Here is a 19,173-nt window from a genome sequence, read left to right as displayed (position 1 = left end):
TATCTCGTAGAATGGAATAACCCGAATGTTGGAAAATACATTTTTACCTAACAATGTTTTTCCAAAAATTTTGTTATCTACATTTATCGAGAAATATTAACAAATATTTTTACCTGTTTCAATAATTTTGGTTTAACAATTTATACCTACATGCATTCAACAATAATAACATGTATGAAAAATCGTACATGTTTGTTACAAAAATTACACTTCTTACAATATTACGAAATAATGCAACCCTACAAGTACGAAAATGGTGATGCATGCATCAAAAGTCGCAGCGTTTGTACAAGGCCTTATTCAAACAGAACACACACATATACAGAATGGGTATATTGTTTTGATGTTTTAGGAACGCTGGAAAGAAACAATTTAAATTGACACAAAGCTTTAGCTAATGCTTGGTTTACATTTACGAAATCCACTCGATTTCAACTGTCAAATTTACGAAATCCACTCAATTTCAACTGTCAATTCCATTGCTCAAACGTCAAATGAAATCCAATCGATTTCAGATGAGTTTTCATTTGACGTATACACAAAGGAATTGACAGATGAAATCGAGTGGATTTCGTAAATGTAAACAAAGTCTAACAGGTTGTTTTTGTAAAAATGCTTGCCTGTCACACGAACCGTTCGTACTAAAACGTATACGTTCAAAATTTGGTTCTTGTAAAATTTTACGAACCATTCGTTTTTATCTGAGAGCTTTCGTCTATTTCATAAAAGCTTTTATATTTCAGGGTTTCCATGATGCTTATTTTGTTAATTTTGCATAGTCATCTGCACGTAAAATGTGTTACTTGATGGCAACCCCGATAAACAGATGAAAAACAAAAAATAAGAAAAAAATGTAATCAAATTTCTCCGAAAATAAGTCTGTCTGGTTACTTTCCCAGCAAGAATTGTCCAGCAAGAACTTTCTCAGAGAGTAAGGGATTTTTATTCTCTTTTGCTAGAAAATTGTAAAAAGTAAACAGACACCCATGATACAATGATACAAGGTAATCTCATTTCAAAAAACCGTCCTTGAGCTGTCACATACAACCCTGTGTCGAAACAGTATACATAAATGTTGTTTTTGTTATTGCATGTCAATGGCAACAAAAACAACATACTGTTTGTTTACATTCTATTTGTTCTATATTTTTGTTTTTCCAACAATAAAATGTCCACGATTTTAGAAGAAAATTGCCCAGAAAAATTGTTAGCAATGTGTACAAAAGAAAGAGATATATCGACCAATGTGTATATAACGAAATTTTGTAAAATAACTGTGTAAAAGTATATCAAAAGATTTTGGTTTTTCTGTTTCTCTGTTCAATGTGAAAAAAGTTCTCACTTTAATGTTTTCGTATTGTTAATCGGATATGTTATTGCAGAATTCATCAAACGCAAGACCACCGATCTCCTTATATTCGAAAAAGAATGAACAAGACAAAGAAAAGAGAATTTGCTTGCCAGCAGTGTTGATCGCTCCAATTCACCTTATGCTGTCAGCGAACAGGCAAGTAATTGCGACGGAGATGAATTTGTTGATATTTATATGCTGAACGTGTGTTGGTTTTTACAGGCCATCAAAAAACCTCTGCTACATCATAGGGTATTTCTAAAGCTGTTTCTCGCATTCCTCGTGTCCGTGGTGCTGGCACTCACCGCCAACTTTGTTCATTCATTTGCAACTTGCATTATTTCTTTCAGAGTTTTCGTATTGTGTGCTGAAATATACAAATAAATCTAACGAATAAAAGTAGGAGAGCCTGTGACTGTACAAAAATACAATAAATGAATGGTGGGCCTAAAGAACATATCCCCAATTTTGAAAATAAATGTTATTTTCATGCGTTTGTGGGGTAGGTATAATAAGATATGGTTCTAATTTTTCCATTGACAAATCTAATGATCTAAATATTGTGTCATCTTGAGACCCGCATCTCAGAAGTGTTGACCTCCCCTAACAAAACAAGATAATGTTGTAGTCATGATTACAATGAATATTCGCTGTTAAATTTTCCACACGCCATAGTCCATCTTAGAACTGGATATGATAAGTAGTTATATAAGTACTTACGACTTTTAGTGTCTACTTATTATAGTGGTCAAAAAGTAGCCATATAATTCACGGGAACTGCGCTTGTAAATAAGGGGTTACTACTAAGCCCTTTAACTACACATACGCGAACATTTTGAACATTTGAGAGGGAGGTACCGGGAGGTGTTGTCCGATATAAACTTCTTGGAACTTGATGTACGTTTAGAACACACGAAGTTTCAGCCAAATCGGATACTCAATTCGTACCAAATCGTACTCATCATTCCTGCCTGGTTTGTGCTCGTTTTCAGATTTGTGTCGCATGTAGTTTCAGTTGTGACTATTAGAACCGCTTTCTTCTGCATAATTCCAGATATTAAAACCAAAACTATTTGCATTTGAGACCAAAACATCATTACTACTGCAAATATATTAAAACAATAACTAAAATAAAATGTTACATATTTAACAACTTCCCACTAAAGTTCATCTGTCCAAAGGGTAAGGATACGAATTTGCGAAATTCCTTTAAAAATTTGAATTTAAATTAATAAATTTGAAATAGTAAAATTGTGTCTAAATTTCAAAAAGTAAATATAACTGACACATAAGTGTATGTTTCAACATATACATACTAAGTTTGTCAAAATCACTTTGTCAATGAAGGGACGGCAATGTGAATACAACTCTGTGAGTAGCGAGCGTGAGGTTACCTTGTATCATTGTATCATGCAGACACCTTCCCAGCAAAAACCAGCAAGCAATCAGCTGACTTGCCAAAACAGAACAATTTGTCAGCCAACAAAGGAAGCAAAGACGTTGTATTTTATTAAAAATAAAAAAGAAAATGAAACAAAAAAGTATTTTTCAACTTTACAAATTTGTTCTCCATAAAACAATACAATTAGACTATTGCTTTGTTCCAGAACCTGCAAGAAGCTACTATTTTTTACTACGATAACATTTTTTCCTTTATGTTATCGGAAAAAATAGTAAAAAATAGTAGATTCTTGCAGTACTGGAACAGACCATATGTTATTTCCACAATAAAATTGTTTTTAATGTTCACAAATATAAATCAACAAAAAACTAAAAACGGCTGATTGATTGTTTTCAGGAAGAAGAAGAGCTTGCAAGTGCTTGCTAGAAGAAATTTGTCCAGCAAGAATTTGCAAGCTCTCAGTTTAAGAACTGTCAAAATGTCTCTCTCGGATCGCTCTCTTTTGCTGGTTTTTTGTGTTAACAGACGACTTCCAGCAACAATTGGTACAAATTGTTACAAATTTTGGGGTAAGCAGACACAGCTAATAATTGTGATAAAATGAAGAAACGGATGTACATATACGCGTGTGCTTCTATGGAAATAAATAAAATTGCATTCCCTTCCAGTTTTCGTGTGTTTTGTGTCATTTATTACTCAAATTATTTAATTTTCATTCAAAACGATGGGTCTTTTCCATTCGTTTATTTTTGACGTATTCGTGCGTCTGATTTTGTTACGAAAACCAAAAAAATTACGAAAATAAAAAGCTTTCATTTGTTTGTCACACGAATACAAACGTCAACCGCTATGAAAACCAAATTGTGTCTTCGTTCATGAAATCGACGAACGAATGGGCAAAAAGTTTTTACAAAAACACGCTGTAAGACTTACACGAAGTTCCAATATAAAAGCTTACTGCTATGCCTAAATACGACCGTATTCCAAAAACGTATGGGGTGAAAAAAGTAGAAAACATGTATTCTTATGAGAACTACCGAAATACGTCGAGCGTATACTTTTTGTAAGTTGAACATTTCCAACTTTGACAGAACGTACGATATGTTATTGTATGTATGTATGTGTGTGTTTTGTATTTTGAAAACAAAAGCCCAACAAAACATGAAATACAATTTATTGCAAAGGAAAAATTTTTGTTTTACGAATGAAAACATTTAATAAAGTTTCTGTCGCGGTTTTTATGTTTTAAATGGGATTTCGGATTCAACGTATTTGGGTAATACGGACGCTCAGAGAGCGTTGTTGTGGTAGGTAGGTGAATATTTTTTGTACGTTACGACTTAAATTAGGTATAGCTGTTACACAAAAAAAACTATTGGCCTGTTCCCGTACTTTATAAAGTGGTAAAAGTTGTAAAAGTCGTAAACGATTTTCATATAAATTTTGTGAAAGGGGAACGCAAAACGTGTAAAAGTGGTAAAAATTGTAAAAACTTTTTAGTTCTGGAACAGAGCTTATATGTGCTTGTTTTATGTTTGATTTACATTCGGCATCGTTTCGTGATTTCGGAGGCGTTTCGTGATCTCGCGCGAAATCGAACAAAATTTACCATTATTTCGTATACAAAAATCAACCAGTACCCTTGATATACAAGCCTGTTTTTTTTTTTTTTTTTTTCTTGGAATCTGATTACTTAATGACGGAAGGTTACTTAAATACTAAAGGTTGGACGATTACCCGAGGTAACCATAGTCCACCGCTGGCAGTTGTACACAGGTACTCATATACAGTTGATGTTTTGAACAAACAGCTGATTCTGGATTGTTGTTGTAGTTTTGTCTGCTTAGATTTCTAATTTGATTGTTTGAACAAATTTGTATAACTCTTTGTATTCGCTGGAACTGGCATTTTTGAGAAAGTTTTGGAGATTTTGGAACTTGGTGAAAAAGGAAAATTCCTTTCTACTGTTGCGATGTTTAGGACACTCAAAGATGGCGTGATTTTCTGACTCTGGAGTTTGGCAATAGTGACATAGGTTGTCGGGGATTATTTTCATCTTGTGTAAGTAAATTTTGCCGTAAGTGTGGCCAGTAAATAATCGATTAAATATCTTTATTTCATCTGCAGTGAGATCCTTTTTTGAGTACCAATGACTTTTAGGAGGCGAGGGAAAAAATTGTGCAAAGTAAGTGCCTTTTTGTTGTGATATTTCTTTGTAACTAACATTCCATTCATTCCATAGATGTTGGTAAATCGCTGAATACGCATCTTTGATCGACAAGCTGGTTGGAATTATACATCCGGCACTTGCAGCATGTTTGGCAAAGTGGTCTGCTCGTTCATTGGCTGGGATGCCAATGTGTGAAGGAGTCCATATTAGTGTGATTGAACTTATGTTTGAATTGTTTACCTTGTTGAGTATGGTGTTAACTAGATAATTGTTTACGTGATTGTTTTTGAGTAATAAACATGCATTCCTGCTGTCTGTTAAAATTGCTGCCCTTTCGATGCCGTCTTCAATGATGATGTCGATAGCTTTATTTATCGCGTGAAGCTCTCCCATAAGTGATGAAGTTTTGGAATTTATTTTAAAGAGGAAGTTCTCTCCTGATGATATATTGCAGGCAGCGCACCCTGTCCCTTCTTGCATGATGGAAGCATCAGTTGCCCAGATGGAGCAACCAAAGGATTTTAACTGGTGTATTTGTTGCTGAAGAATGGTTCTGAAGTATTCTTTTGGAAGTTGATTTTTGTTTGATTGGAAGATGTCTAATAGAAAGACAATTTTACTGCTTGGCAATTCCAACTTGTTTACGACAATATTATCAAAGATGAATCGGAACTTGTTATAAATCATACCTAGACTTGTTTTGGATGTAGCATGTGATGCTATTTTATTATATGTGCTGGGTTGTGACATTTTTGAATTTGATAAGCTCCTTTGCAGCTAGGTATTGTGACCGTTGTTGTGGAGGTAGAATCATGGCAAGGGCATATATTATGTGTACTGGCGTTGATGGAGTGAGACCGAGATTTTTCCTGAGGATTTGGTTTTGGAAACTTGTAAGTTTTTTGTTTATGTACGTAGGCATGTGTGACATTGACGAAATAGAGTATTCGGTTTTGGAAAACAGTAAGGACTTTGATAGGTTTGTAGCTACTTTCGGATGAATGCCAAAACGTGTGGAATTTATCATTTTTAAAGCATTGAGGGTGGGCATTGATGATTTTAGAGTTTCTTCATAATGCATCTTCACCGTTAGGCTGTTCTTTATGTGTCTCCCAAGAAATTTTATGGATTGGACAGACTTTACTCGGTTTCCTTGTATTGTGATATGAGGTGTCTTTCTTGCTCCTTTTGCGACATACATAACTGCCGTTTTATCATGGTTATGTTTGAGATTGAGATTTGAGAGGATGTTGGAAAACTGGTTTACTTTCAATTGAAGATTTTCATTTGCTGCCTCAAACTGCTTGTGTGTCGACAAGATGATAAAGTCGTCCGCGAATTGGAACGTATATGTGCAATGATCATTAATTCCGTGAAGTCCGAGGGTATACAGGTTGAAAAGCGTAGGGCTTAAGCAGCTTCCCTGTGGTAAACCGTTATGAATTTGAAGAGACTCTTTTCCTAAGATGAGTGTTCTAGACTGAAGAAAATGTATTGCCCACTGTATTATATCAACTGGACAGTTTAATTCGACCAAAATTCGATGGAGAATTTGAATTTTTACGCAATCGTATGCTTGTGCGACATCAAGAGAAAGAAGAATTAACTTTTCCCCTCTTTCTTTATGGAGATTAATAGTGAAAAGTAAATCGTTGATGCACATCGACGCTGAAAGATTCTTCCTATATGCATAGGTGTTTTGGGGCAGAATGGAGTTATTGTCGAGAAATGATTGAAGACGCTCCTTAACCATAAGGTTAATAATTTTCATGAAAACTGAGATTAACGCGATCGGTCGGTAATTAGTAAGCCTGTTTTTGCCTAAAAAAATATCAAAAGTTGCAACACTTCACGTATCACAATAAAGAAGGTAGATGGTCAATTGCTGCAACAAAAAATTTTAGTATCAAAATTTGTAAATTATTGGTTTGTTCCAGTACTGCAAGAATCTACTAATTTTTACTATTTTCTTCGATAACATAAAGGAAAAAATGTTATCGTAGTAAAAAATAGTAGCTTCTTGCAGGTTCTGGAACAGAGCATATGTAAAAAAATATCAAATTACTTTGTTACAATGCTATTTTTCATTGTGTTCCCATACTTTTTTTTAAGGGTAATGTTAGAAAAAAGAGCGAATTGTCAAAAATTGCTTCCCCATAAAAATTTCTTGAAAAATAAGGAAACAGAAAAATGACGGAACTTGCAAAAACTCCAGCAGAAATGAAAAAAATCAACGTATCAGCTATCGTATTTAGATGCCAATGAACATGCTGCTAATTTCTACTAGGCCAAAATTGTATGGCAGATAACAGGAGAAGAGGGTTTTGGTTTGGTTTTAGGACGCGCAGCTACCATTGTTGGTAGCTACTTCACTCGGAGACCTACCTTGAGGTCCATTGTGATCATCCTTAGAAAGGTTGTGTGTTATGATGGTTGGTCTATTATAGAGTTGTTGATGTATTGTTGATTAGGTTGTGATGATGATAGATGCCGGTTTATAAACAATTGAGGTGATATACGGTTGTTGGTTAATTGCAGGTTTGTGGAAGTAGAGTGGTATATTGTGGTTGATGTTATGCGTAATGTGTGTTTACTGGTTTGTTCTGAGGTGAAAAATACGGTGGTTATTCGGAGCTATTTTTGTTTAAAGAGAAGTGCAAGTCTTGCTAGATTTCGGAGTACGGGAACGTATTTTTAGCACGAAAACTACTGCAAGTAGTAATATTTTGCAGGTTCTGAACACAGCTTTTATCTATCAAAATTTATTATTATGATGCCTCAACGTAAAATCATTTTTTATTTTCTCATTTGTTAGTACTATACACAAATAATATGATATATAGATAATTTTACAATCATTTTCGAAATAAAGTTGTATATTGTCGTATATTTTTGATGACTAATTCAATTTACAACAACTTGTTTTGAAAATTCACGTTCGATCATCTGCGCATATGCATCTACCTTCATTATTGTGGTATGTTTGAAATCAACAAAGAAATAACCCACTGTTTTTGTAAAGAAATGTTATGTTAGCACACGAATTTTCAAATTTTGTAGATCGATTTACTCGCCTTAGCGCAAATGTGGAACGCTGATTTTTCAATGAGGAATTCCTAACTATATGTATATAGAACGTTTCTACGAAGAATTAGATCTGTGTGTCATCTAGGGGCTGAGCACGAACAAAAAATAGTTACAAAACAGGGGGTAAGTGTAAACACCGGGGTGTATTTCAGGATTTCGTGAAATCCAGTGGATTTTGGAGCGCAAGTTTAAACTTGGCATTGGTATACTCCTTGTGATCCTTGTTAGTCAGGATCCTAACAAGATCCTGACAGAAAACTGTCAGGAAGGTCCAATATAAAATCATATCCCATGTTTCATCAAAATAGAGCTGGCAAAAATTCGATGGTACTATCGATAATATCGATTATTTTTAAAACTTCAATATCGATAGATAGTTTTTTCTATCGGTACTATCGGATTAAAAATCCCTATTAGGCGCAGCGATAAAGCTTGGACCTAGAGCTACGAATCTACACTTTGTTATTGTAGAGTCCAGATAAGGAGGTAATCGTCGAAAATTTTTCTATTAGAGAAGGTAGTAAATGGTACATAATTTGGTATGGTCCGAAAGATAAAACTGAAAATATACCCTTAAGACTCTTAAAGACTAGGAACCTAATCATTGAAAGTCCATAACAGCAAAAGTACATAGGTACTTTCCTCGGCGTTTGTCTCTGTCACACGAACTTTTGCTGTTATGGACTTTCAAAGATTAGGTTCCTAGTCTTTAAGAGTCTTAAGGGTATATTTTCAGTTTTATCTTTCGGACCATACCAAATTATGTACCTACTTTTTGTATCCTATTTTTTTGGTCTTCAATAACGCGCAGTGTCTGCATATGTTGAAATTAGTCAACAAAAATGAGTACATATTTTTGTTCCCCAAGGAACTAAATATTACTTCCATATACACAGTCTTACATAAGTGTACGTACGCCCCATAAATCTCGGGTTTTAGGATAAATAATGATATTTATGAAATTCCAAGTACACAGTTATATTTCTTCTCACTAATAAACAATGTTTAATACAACAAAAGTATATTCCATAGTATAAATAACGGTAAATTTTACAAAACAACAAAAAATGATAATTACAAAAGTATACATACGCCCCAAGGAAATATGAGTATTAACGTACAATTAATAGAATTAACAGCAAAATTTATACATTTTATTGTTTTGGCGAATGTGTATGGGTGTCTGAGATATATTTTAGAGAAAAAAATTGTTTTGGGTGCTTAATACCGTTATATAGGGTCGGACTTCTTGTATAGCTCATTTAAGCTGGTCCTTGCTAAATTCTTTGTGTTTTTAGGTATTGTACTTTATAAAAAACACAGAATTAGTGTCAGATTGTAAATCTTGAGACTCTAGAAAGCTTTGTAGTTGTTCTTGTGCAAAATATTCCTTCCTGGACGTCGATAAATGTACGTTTTTCCTCAGATCTCCCAGGAAGTTAATAGACTCAGCGGAATTCTAGGCGCAAATTACACACAGAAGGCTTTGAATTGTCTTGTAATATGGTCTGATACAATCCTTGGGCATCAATTGACTCAGAAATGAACAATTATACGAAGCTTTTCGCCCCTATAGTGACGGTAATGATCATAATACGAAAACGACGTTGTTCAAGGTAAAATTTTCATGCTTTTTTAGTACTGCTTATATTTTGATGCTTTGGGAGCAGGTTTGTAACAGAATATTATACATTTCTGATTCAATTGATGCCCAAGGATTGTATCAGACCATATTAAGAGACAATTCAAAGCCTTTTATATGTAATATCCCGTTTTATGAATGCTGACAATAATTATATGCCTTTTAAGACAAACGTAGATTTTGTCAAAATAAGTATTAAACCGGTTTCACATCGGGCTTTATTATACCAGAAAATTTCAAAAGTTTTGGTTTTGGTTACGTTCTTTACGAAAAAAAAAGATATCAATATATAGTAATAATTTCAGAAAGATCTAAAATTTGTAGCTAAGCTAGGAATAAACCAAACTAAATTATTGTTATTTCAATATGTAATATATATTTATTTTTCAGTAATTTTACATCAATTATGTTATACGTATGATTTCAATTTCATTTTTGGAATAATCTTCACATTCAATATGATTGGGGGGGTTATGTTGAACCTTTTAAAGGATTAGTTTGTGATTGGCTTGCACTTTAACGACAAAAATCATGGAACATTTTTGTATTGATACATACTACATATAAAACTTAAAAGCTACAAAGAAATACATAGAAAGAGGAGAGATTATTGATTCATTATAACCTAAATATGTAGCAGCGTTTGAGAATAACAGTTAATGAATAGAGCTATATTAAATAATACACAATATGAAAAAATAATACAGATATAAATGTTTGATACTATTGGATGTTATTGTTGGGTTAAACAACTACTGCTCCAGCTTCAGAGCGACTAACCGGCAAATCTGGGCAATTTTTCCAAGTATCGGTCAAAGGATCATAACATTCGACTGCGCTTATAGTGACTTGAGCACGATAAAACGTGGCTTCACATGGCTATAAGAGAATAAAATTGACATTTGTACCAGGGACTTTGAAAATTTAATTAAATAATTACCTGATCTCCGCCGGCCACATATAGTAAACCATCAGCAGCAGCAACAGCTGGTATAGCTCTAGGCACAGACATTGCACAAACCGTAGACCAAGTGTTATCATCGAAACTATAACGTTCCACGGAACTTAAAACTGCCTGAGAACTACTGTTGCCACCCACAACATATAAATAGCGATCTAGTATAGCAACTCCCATTTGACAGCGAGCAACCTGCATTCGAGCCAAGGGTTGCCATTCTTTGGTAACGGGATTATAGCTGTAAAATATGGAAACATGTTAACAATTTGTTAAGGATACATGTTTGTACAGGTACATACCTAACAAGATCATTTAGGTGACGTGTGGAAATTGTACAACCGCCCACAATGTAAATAAGACCTTCAAAACTCACAACTCCCATACTGAAGCGTGGTTCTGGTAAATTTCCAATAATCTCCCAAACATCTTTATCCGGGTCGTAACGTTCCATTGAACCTCCAATATCATCACCAATCCAGCCACCTACTGCCAATAGACTATTATCCATTGCACACAAACCAAATTCACAACGTGGCACAATCATTGGTGATATTGGTGACCAGCAATCGTTTTGGGGATCATACACTTCTCCGTTAGCTAAAATTTGGGCACCTCTTTCCCCACCAATAACATAAATTTTACCATTTAATGCCGCGACACCCGGAAGAATACGACCAATTTCCATGGGTGCTGTCTCCGACCATTCTCTGCGAAAGATATCGAATTTCGCCACAGTATCAAAGATATCATCGGCCGGATTCCAGGTGGAAGATGTTTCCCGGCGTGAGCCACCTAAAAATGAAATCGGTGATTTTTTTTCAAATTAAATTTTGAGAGTAGTTTTAAACATGAAATAAATCATTCATTACCAATAATATAGATATTTTTCTTGGCCAGTTGACGAGGGCAAACACGCAAAGGTACCAATTGTCCACGCTTCGAAGCAATATCTCTGCATATAGATCGCAATGCAATTTTCACTGACATGTCACGACAATCTCTTAATGCTTGGTCTATAACCTTGACAGGAACCAGCGCCAGGCGTACCAACGATAAAATATCAAAAACAAAACAACGCCTTTGGGTTACATCGTGCTTAATCCAACGTAATGCAGCTTGAAAAACTTGAGATTCAGAATCAACGCGCAAAAGTTCCGACGACAACAATTGCGATAAGAGAGCTTGAGGAGTTTCCAAGAATTCATCTTCCTGGGCAATCTGTAACATTGAAAATAGAAGACAGGAAATCAGAGGTGGAATTATTAGGTTAATAAGCTGGTTTATTGAAGAACATGACTTACCGCTGGAAAATTACCATGAACATAGTTCAATGCACTCTTGGCTAATGCCTCACAATTATGTGCTTCAGCAAAACGTAAAATTCCAAGAGCATTGCTGGGATGCAGTTCACGGCATAAATATTCACAACAGCCATCAACAATTTCATGTAGCTGTAACATATCAGCAGCAGCTAAAAGTTCTTGGACGTTGGACTAAAAACACAAGCAATAACTATATTGTAATCTATTCAAATTCGTAATATGCTTACCTGAGTTATCTCACATCTCCCGGTGTAAATAAAATCCAATAGTATACTTAATATATCACCATCAATAGTATGCAATACTACTGTTTTTTGATTTACCTCGTTTAAGCCCAACTCTGGCCGGAACATAGCTTCAAAATAGCATGAAGCAGCACTTAAAATAACACGGTGGCAATAATAAGTTGCTCCACCTATAAAAATAATTAAATATTAATTATTTCGTAATCTCTTAGCACTTAGCTTTAAAAAAACTTACCTGCCACTATATCAACATCACAAAATCGTTTCTGTGAACGCAATTGTTGCAAATTCGACAATACCTTAAATGGATATTGGCCATTGCAGTATGGTGGTGATTTAGTGTTGGAACGTTGAATGTTCAGCGTGGTAACATTTGAAGTTGAGGCTTCAGATGATCCACTTGCTCCTGAGGTGTTTTCGGTAGGTGAGTTATTGTTACCATTACCATTATATTCGTTTTGTGGCGAGTACGATTTCAACGGTGGCATTTCTATAAGGAAATATTAAATACACATGAAAATTGTTGTAAGTCAAGCGTACTAGGAAAGTCCATATTTATATTAGGCAATTTTCAACTCTCTCGTTCAAACTGACCGTTGCAAACTTGCCTAATATAAATATGGACAAACATAATAGTAATAGGTCCAAGGTATACTGCTAAAGCTAAATAACGACGGGACGTACACAAATATTTCACCAACCTACCAAAACAACGCTCTCTGAGCGTCCGTATTACCCAAATACGTTGAGTCCCAAATCACATTTAAAACACACAAAATCCGCGACCGTAACTTACTTAAATGTTTTCATTCGTAAAACAAATAATTTTCCTTCCCAATGAATTGTATTTCATGTTTTGTTGGGCTTTTGTTTTTAAAATACAAAACATACACACATACAAACAATAACGTTCTGTCATAGTTGGATTTGTTCAACTTACAAAAAGGATACGCTCGACGTATTTCGGTAGTTCTCATAAAAATACATGTGTTCTACTTTTTTCACCACACACGCCCTGGGTATACGTCCGTATATAGCATGGTACAAATACACAGGTAGCCGCATCGGCAATTGTTGGCAACATAAGATGTCAAAATTTGACATAAATTCAATGCAGTTGACACATTATGTTACCATCAGCTGGCATGATAATGCTACCTGTATTATTGTACCATGGTATATAGGTATGGGCCTTATTTATATAAGGTAGAAGTGACAATCAGCTGTATTCTTACTTTTTTTGAAAATTTAGTTTTCAAAATGTAATAGGGTCTACTCATGAAATTTGAAACTTCGAAACTTGTAACCATAAAATACTGCTTTTCATCCTAAACGTGAAATAAAAACCATGGTTCAATTACACTGTGCAGCACTGGAAATGCAAACAACTTCTAATGGGTATTTTCTGAAAGTACATACTGAGACTACAAAAACCTTAATTTGGTATTGTGTTCTTAGATCGGGTTCAGATTTTATGGCCTCATCTAAACCGACCTAAAATTAGCATTTTTTCCAGTGATCGGACCTTTATCTCCGAAACTAATAAGAATTTTGCTTTGCAGTCTTTAGCAATATTGTAGCCCTAAAGTAGTAGAACTTATGTGTCAAACAGATGAACTAGGAAAAGCTGCATCTAGCTCATCAAACTCGTTAAAATATAGAAAAGTTTATATAATTTCTGAAATTCTGGTCAGTAACAACTAAACTGTTAGAAGTTGAAACAAGTAACCGTTCTAAAAATTATCCAAATAATGTGACCATCAATTCTTTAGAACATTCTGAAACTCTAAAATTGTTATTTCACGTTGTTTAAGGGGTATTTCATAACATACCTTTTACAAAACTTATTTCACACAGCCTGTGTGTTTATTCTCATGTTGGGGATTTCAATGAGTTACTGAAATATTTACCAAATCGTTGTTGAAAAATTTGCTATAAACAAGGCGATAGAGGCATTTTACAACAATATAATGTTCTGAAGAGTTGTGTATTACATTCCAGAGAATATTTTCCCAAAATGTAACATTAAGAAGAATTTAACATTTTGGGAGATACGCTGCGAAATATACACAAATTATAGAATTTTTAGATATATTATAAAATTTGAGACAATAAATTCAGTTTTTCGAGTTCACTATTCCTCCAAATATTTTCTTCTTGCTCTTATCTAGAAGTTTGCTACAGATGTCAAAACAAGATTCGTATTGGTTTCAGAGTTACAGCCCCGATTTGTTTTAAAAATTCGATCTTTAACAATGAGGCCATAAAAACCGAACCCGATCTAAGAAAACAAAACCCAAATATCGTTTTTGCCTATTGGTCCTCTACATTCATAAAATTCTGGACAGAAGTTGTTTGCACGCAATTGGCTCAAAAATGTTGCACAGTGTTATTAGAAGGTTGGTCAGGTTAATGAAATTTTCAAAAAACAACTCTGAAGCCAGTTTGCTTATAACTTCAAAATTACTAATAACAAAAGCAACAAGTTTTGTTTATTTGAAATATTGTCAATGTTTATTTTGTTTACATTTGATTTGAAATATAATTTGTTTTTTGATTTATTAACGCGCCCCATATGAAATAATAATTTAGACAAGCATATATATAGCCATGTCCGTCCGTCTGCCTGTGGAGATCACTCTAGTGTCCGTACGGATTGAAGTGGTGGATAAAATGTAGGTCAAATGTATTGTAATGAAAAACTTCATGGTGGAGTTTATTAAACGTTAGGCCCGGACAAATTTAACGCTATTTTAGTTATTTATGGTGAGGCTGACGTATGGGAGAAAGATAAAAAACAACGGTTCTGACGCACTGTATTATACGCAATGACACAAAGCATGAGTTCGGTCGTTTGTAGCTGGTCGGAGATTAAAACATCTGGTATCCAGCTTCGCCCCGAATAAAGACTTGCTGCGATTGGATAGAGGCTAAGTTTTTCAAAATCAGTTTTATTTGAAATTTGAAAGCTCCCACTGAATACATGGAAGAATATACTCTGCGAGTGCTTAGAAAAAACATATGACCGGCATCCTGCATATGACATCTGACTAAGGATGAGGCAGATAAGACTTCGCATCTACAAAACACCAGATTAAAGTATCTTCACTTTCATAAGGGCACCTGGCTGCCTCCAAACAGAAAAATAAGAAATCAAGAAATCAGTTGTGGTTGTACATCGGTAAATTGCAATCACCAGAGGTAGCCACCACATATTCCACTAAACTGAACAATTGCTTAAAGGCATTCCTCGATAATGTTAAAGTCTCGTTTGTTTTCGAATAATGTGTGTATTGTATTCAGTTTTTAATTATATTTTGATTTTATTATTTTATTTTCAATCAATTTATTTTGGCATTTGTCAAAACAGTTTTGACACAATAGGAGGACCTCAGGAAAAAATTGTAATCATATGTATGTTTGCTATGTCCTACCTTGTAATGATTGTACCATGATAAAAACTACATACGAGAGTTCTGAATGCGTTTTATTTACATATTGATTCAAATTTTTATTCCTGAAAAAAATTTTGGAACGACCATATTATTCAATATTTTCTTTGACGATTAATTTTCAATAACAACAATGTTGTTTTTTTACATTTGTTAGTTGTTGTAATTCATGCATATACCTTATATAAATTTGCTTTGAATAGGTCAGTCCTTGTAGTTGATAATTTTTACTAAATGTTACTGAAACTTTTTTAGCAACTTTTCCATTATAAACTGTAAACTTTAGAAAAATTTGTAATAATTATCGAGTACACGGACAGGCATAATAATTAAGTTTTGGTTTGATTCCTCCAGTCTTTTTCGTGTGACCAAACTATGCAATATTTTTCAACAAAAAATTACCGAAGGTAGATCAAATGTGCAATTCCACATGAAAAAAAATATCTGCTAAAAAAGACTTGTACTTTTCTTGGAAAAAAATTACGCTTTAAACGAAACGTACTATAAAAGGAGATCGATTTATGTATAGTTGTCTTCCAGAGATCAGTAGAGCGATACTCTAAATAATTTTTGAAGTTACCGACAAAATTCGGTAAAATTAAAATGCAAAGTTATGAATTAAAACTTCAAGTAAAAGTTGGCAATCTTGCTATCGGTAGAACTTTACGAATGCTTTTTAATCGTCGCTAACTTACCGAAAAATATCGTTAAATACCGAAATTATAAGCATTTTAATTTTACCGACATTTGTCTGTAACTAAAAAAAAAGAATGAGTAACCAGAAGGACCTCATATTTGGCCGATTTTGGACCTAATATAAAGCTATATCGAATTCCGACCCGATTTTCACAAATTTTCGTAGTATTGGTTTTTTAGCCACAGCAATGAACTGGTAAAGTTTTTGGACCATAATTGCGCCCTTTAGAGATTTTTCGTGGCCCCTTACAAATTACTATGCAAACAAAAATCGCTCAGTTGGCACGGGTTAAAGTTAACCGATAGCCGTAAAATTTCATATATAAGTTTTTGTATCAAATGGAAAAAATTGAGGGGGTGGAAGTTAAAAAAATGTTTTTTTTTTGCCCAAATGTAATGTATACATTATAGGATCTCCGACGAATATTTCAATGTGTTACTAATGGAGTGACAAAGTTAGGGCATAAATAGAATACTCCTGGAGGAAAAATCTGAAATGTTTACCACAGGTAGATCTTTACATCCTGATTACAAAAATGTAAAGTTTGTACTTCACGAGATATGGGCCCCTGAAGTTCCTAAAATTCCCTTGTTAAAGTAAGAAAAAAATATTAAATTAAAAAAATGTTGTTATTATGCCCGAAGTTGGCTCCTGTCCATAGGAGATAATCTTAAATCCCCGGCCGAAGGCCGGCTACCTAGAAAAAACTTACAATTTAAAACAAATTTTCAGATTTTTTCTGTGAGCTGGTAGAGTATTCAATTTGTTCCAAAGTTAGTTATACCTCCATATTATTGTGGAGGATACCACTGCTGAGTATAAGTACAACATGCTGGAGTTGTGCAGAAATCACTGTCATCTGTTGTGGCAGCTGTCCCATGAATACTACCCAATTCAGCTTGACAAAATGTTCCTTCTTGTACCACTTGAACATTCTTGCAATAAAGATCTTTCTTTACATAAATTCGGACCAGTGGTTAGCAGTCCCAGCAAACTTTTCGATTTCAACAAATAATTACATATTACTACTCAAACTTATAAGAACTTATAATTAATGAACATTCAATACGAAAAGCAAATAAGAAAACGACGCAATATGCATAAACTACTCCCAAATACAATATATTAAAAATTATATAAATATAGAATATGATTCGAATATAAAATAAGTTCACTTTTGAAGTGACAATTGATGAATTCCTTGAAACTGTCTTCTTAACAGGGCCTAAAGATATTCAGCCAGTTTCTGTATGTCGAAAGAAGAATGTGTGCGAATGAAACACGCCCGAACTTTTGTTTTCGAAATCATTTTACCTTTGCTTGTGTTTCAAAACAATAACACACAAGAGTTTGGACGTGTTTCTTTTGCACGCATTCTTCTTTCAACATACAGAAACAGGCTGATGAAGTAAATTTTTTAACAGCCCGTTTCACTATTTCGAACGAAAATGAAAACGAAAGAAAAACAACTAATCACGTTTATGATTTTTTAAATAGATGTTTTAAAGCAAACACAAAGTCAATATTGCCATGAAGTCCAAAGTTTAGGTGATTTTCGTTCGCAATCATTTTCTTTCGACATAGCGAAACAGGCCCTAGACTATGTTTACATTTACGAAATCCACTCGATTTCATCTGTCAATTCCTTTGTGTATACATCAAATGAAAACTCATCTGAAATCGATTGGATTTCATTTGACGTTTGAGCAATGGAATTGACAGTTGAAATCGAGTGGATTTGGTAAATGTAAACATAGCACTAAGTTAAATACCTAGTTATAGGTGTGTTCGTTTACTCAACAATTTGTACAAATTTGTACAAGTCCAGTAACTTCTTGTAATCGGCTAATGTCTTTTGCATTGTACTGTAGTGTAAACGAACAACATCCAGTAACAATTTGTACAAATTTTGAGTAAACGAACACACATTATGTTAATGCCAGAGCTCTGTTTATGCTAATAACAGAGGTTTATAAACGATTTAACGGAATGTGACAATAAACTTTTATTTACGTTTTACATAAAAATGGGTAAATTTATGAAAATAAATCCAATTATCGTGGAAAATGTAATACTTATTGGATCAATACTAAACATCTTTCATGTACCTATGTATGTAAAGTCTCACTATATGAACACTACCTTAAGTAGCTCTCAAACTAGATATGTAAAGTCCATATCCGAATTTAATTATACCCATTGCAAACCTGGAACAAACGAAGTCGAGGAATGAAATTTTTGGGCAAAATGTCATTGACACTGCACATAAATGGATTGCATTCATTATTTGCATTATTGAAATGGTACATACATATTAGTCTTAGCACAACATGCAACATCTACAACAATATCTTTTCATTTTTTCACATTCTTCATTTCATATCTATACATACAATAACTATACTTAATACAAAAAAAAATCGAAAATCAGTTAAATAAAATTATCTTTACTTACTTTGTTACAAAAAAGTCTTCTGAATAGTTTGCTGAGGTTGCTGCTTTTCGGTATATTGCACTAACTTTTTTTTAATTAGTTTTAATTAATTTTAATTGGCCAGCAATTTTTCACTCATCCGTTTCATTTGTTCTCCATATAAACTAAATGAAAGTTGTCAATTCATCTGGAAAAAGGTTTATATGCACATTATTTATTTTATGTTTATTGTTCACTTTAATCTGTTAAATATTTGCAATAATTACTTTATATTTATTTTCACTTTAATTTCTTTACTGTGTAAATTTGATGGAATTGGATATTTTTGGGGAGTGTTCATTGAAAGGAATTATCGGAACTATGCTTCACTACTGTTGATTGAGTTTCAAATCTCACTTTGTTTCTTTTGGTTC

At 33.8% G+C, this 19,173-nt stretch overlaps 1 protein-coding gene and 2 long non-coding RNA genes across 5 annotated transcripts in view; 2 read left to right on the top strand and 1 right to left on the bottom strand.

Moving 5' to 3' along the window:
• LOC141394131 (uncharacterized) overlaps positions 1-1,541 on the top strand; it is a 127,194-nt gene extending 125,653 nt beyond the window's left edge. Inside the window, exons 2-3 of the long non-coding RNA XR_012410257.1 lie at positions 981-1,325; positions 1,383-1,541. This is a non-coding gene — a long non-coding RNA (uncharacterized lncRNA). The remainder of the gene's footprint in view (positions 1-980; positions 1,326-1,382) is intronic.
• A 2,164-nt stretch (positions 1,542-3,705) lies between these two features.
• Positions 3,706-7,810, top strand: LOC141394130 (uncharacterized). 2 transcript variants are annotated; one of them, XR_012410256.1, is made up of 4 exons: positions 3,706-4,529; positions 4,587-4,814; positions 4,881-4,938; positions 4,996-5,246. It is a non-coding gene; the product is annotated as an uncharacterized lncRNA (long non-coding RNA). The 2 variants fall into 2 exon arrangements; XR_012410255.1 differs by having other exon boundaries at positions 3,710-4,814; positions 4,996-7,810.
• Positions 7,811-10,005: 2,195 nt separating this feature from the next.
• Positions 10,006-19,159, bottom strand: LOC141394126 (actin-binding protein IPP). Of its 2 annotated transcripts, XM_073968038.1 has the most exons (9): positions 19,027-19,159; positions 18,782-18,947; positions 12,413-12,667; positions 12,160-12,347; positions 11,912-12,103; positions 11,480-11,828; positions 10,910-11,402; positions 10,593-10,848; positions 10,006-10,531 (listed from the first exon to the last, which is right to left on the bottom strand). In XM_073968038.1, the coding sequence occupies exons 3-9, from the start codon at positions 12,663-12,665 to the stop codon at positions 10,397-10,399; spliced, it is 1,866 nt and encodes a 621-aa protein (XP_073824139.1). In that variant the 5' UTR covers positions 12,666-12,667; positions 18,782-18,947; positions 19,027-19,159; the 3' UTR covers positions 10,006-10,396. The 2 variants fall into 2 exon arrangements, with proteins under 2 accessions (XP_073824139.1, XP_073824140.1); XM_073968039.1 differs by lacking the exon at positions 19,027-19,159 and having other exon boundaries at positions 18,782-19,005.
• Positions 19,160-19,173: the final 14 nt, after the last annotated feature.

The sequence above is a fragment of the Musca autumnalis genome, unplaced genomic scaffold, assembly GCF_047663935.1.
Source record: "Musca autumnalis isolate F117 unplaced genomic scaffold, ASM4766393v1 scaffold_2, whole genome shotgun sequence".
NCBI lineage: Eukaryota > Metazoa > Arthropoda > Insecta > Diptera > Muscidae > Musca > Musca autumnalis.
Note: the sequence above shows the minus strand (reverse complement) of the source record. Positions and strands in the feature narration are given on the sequence as shown.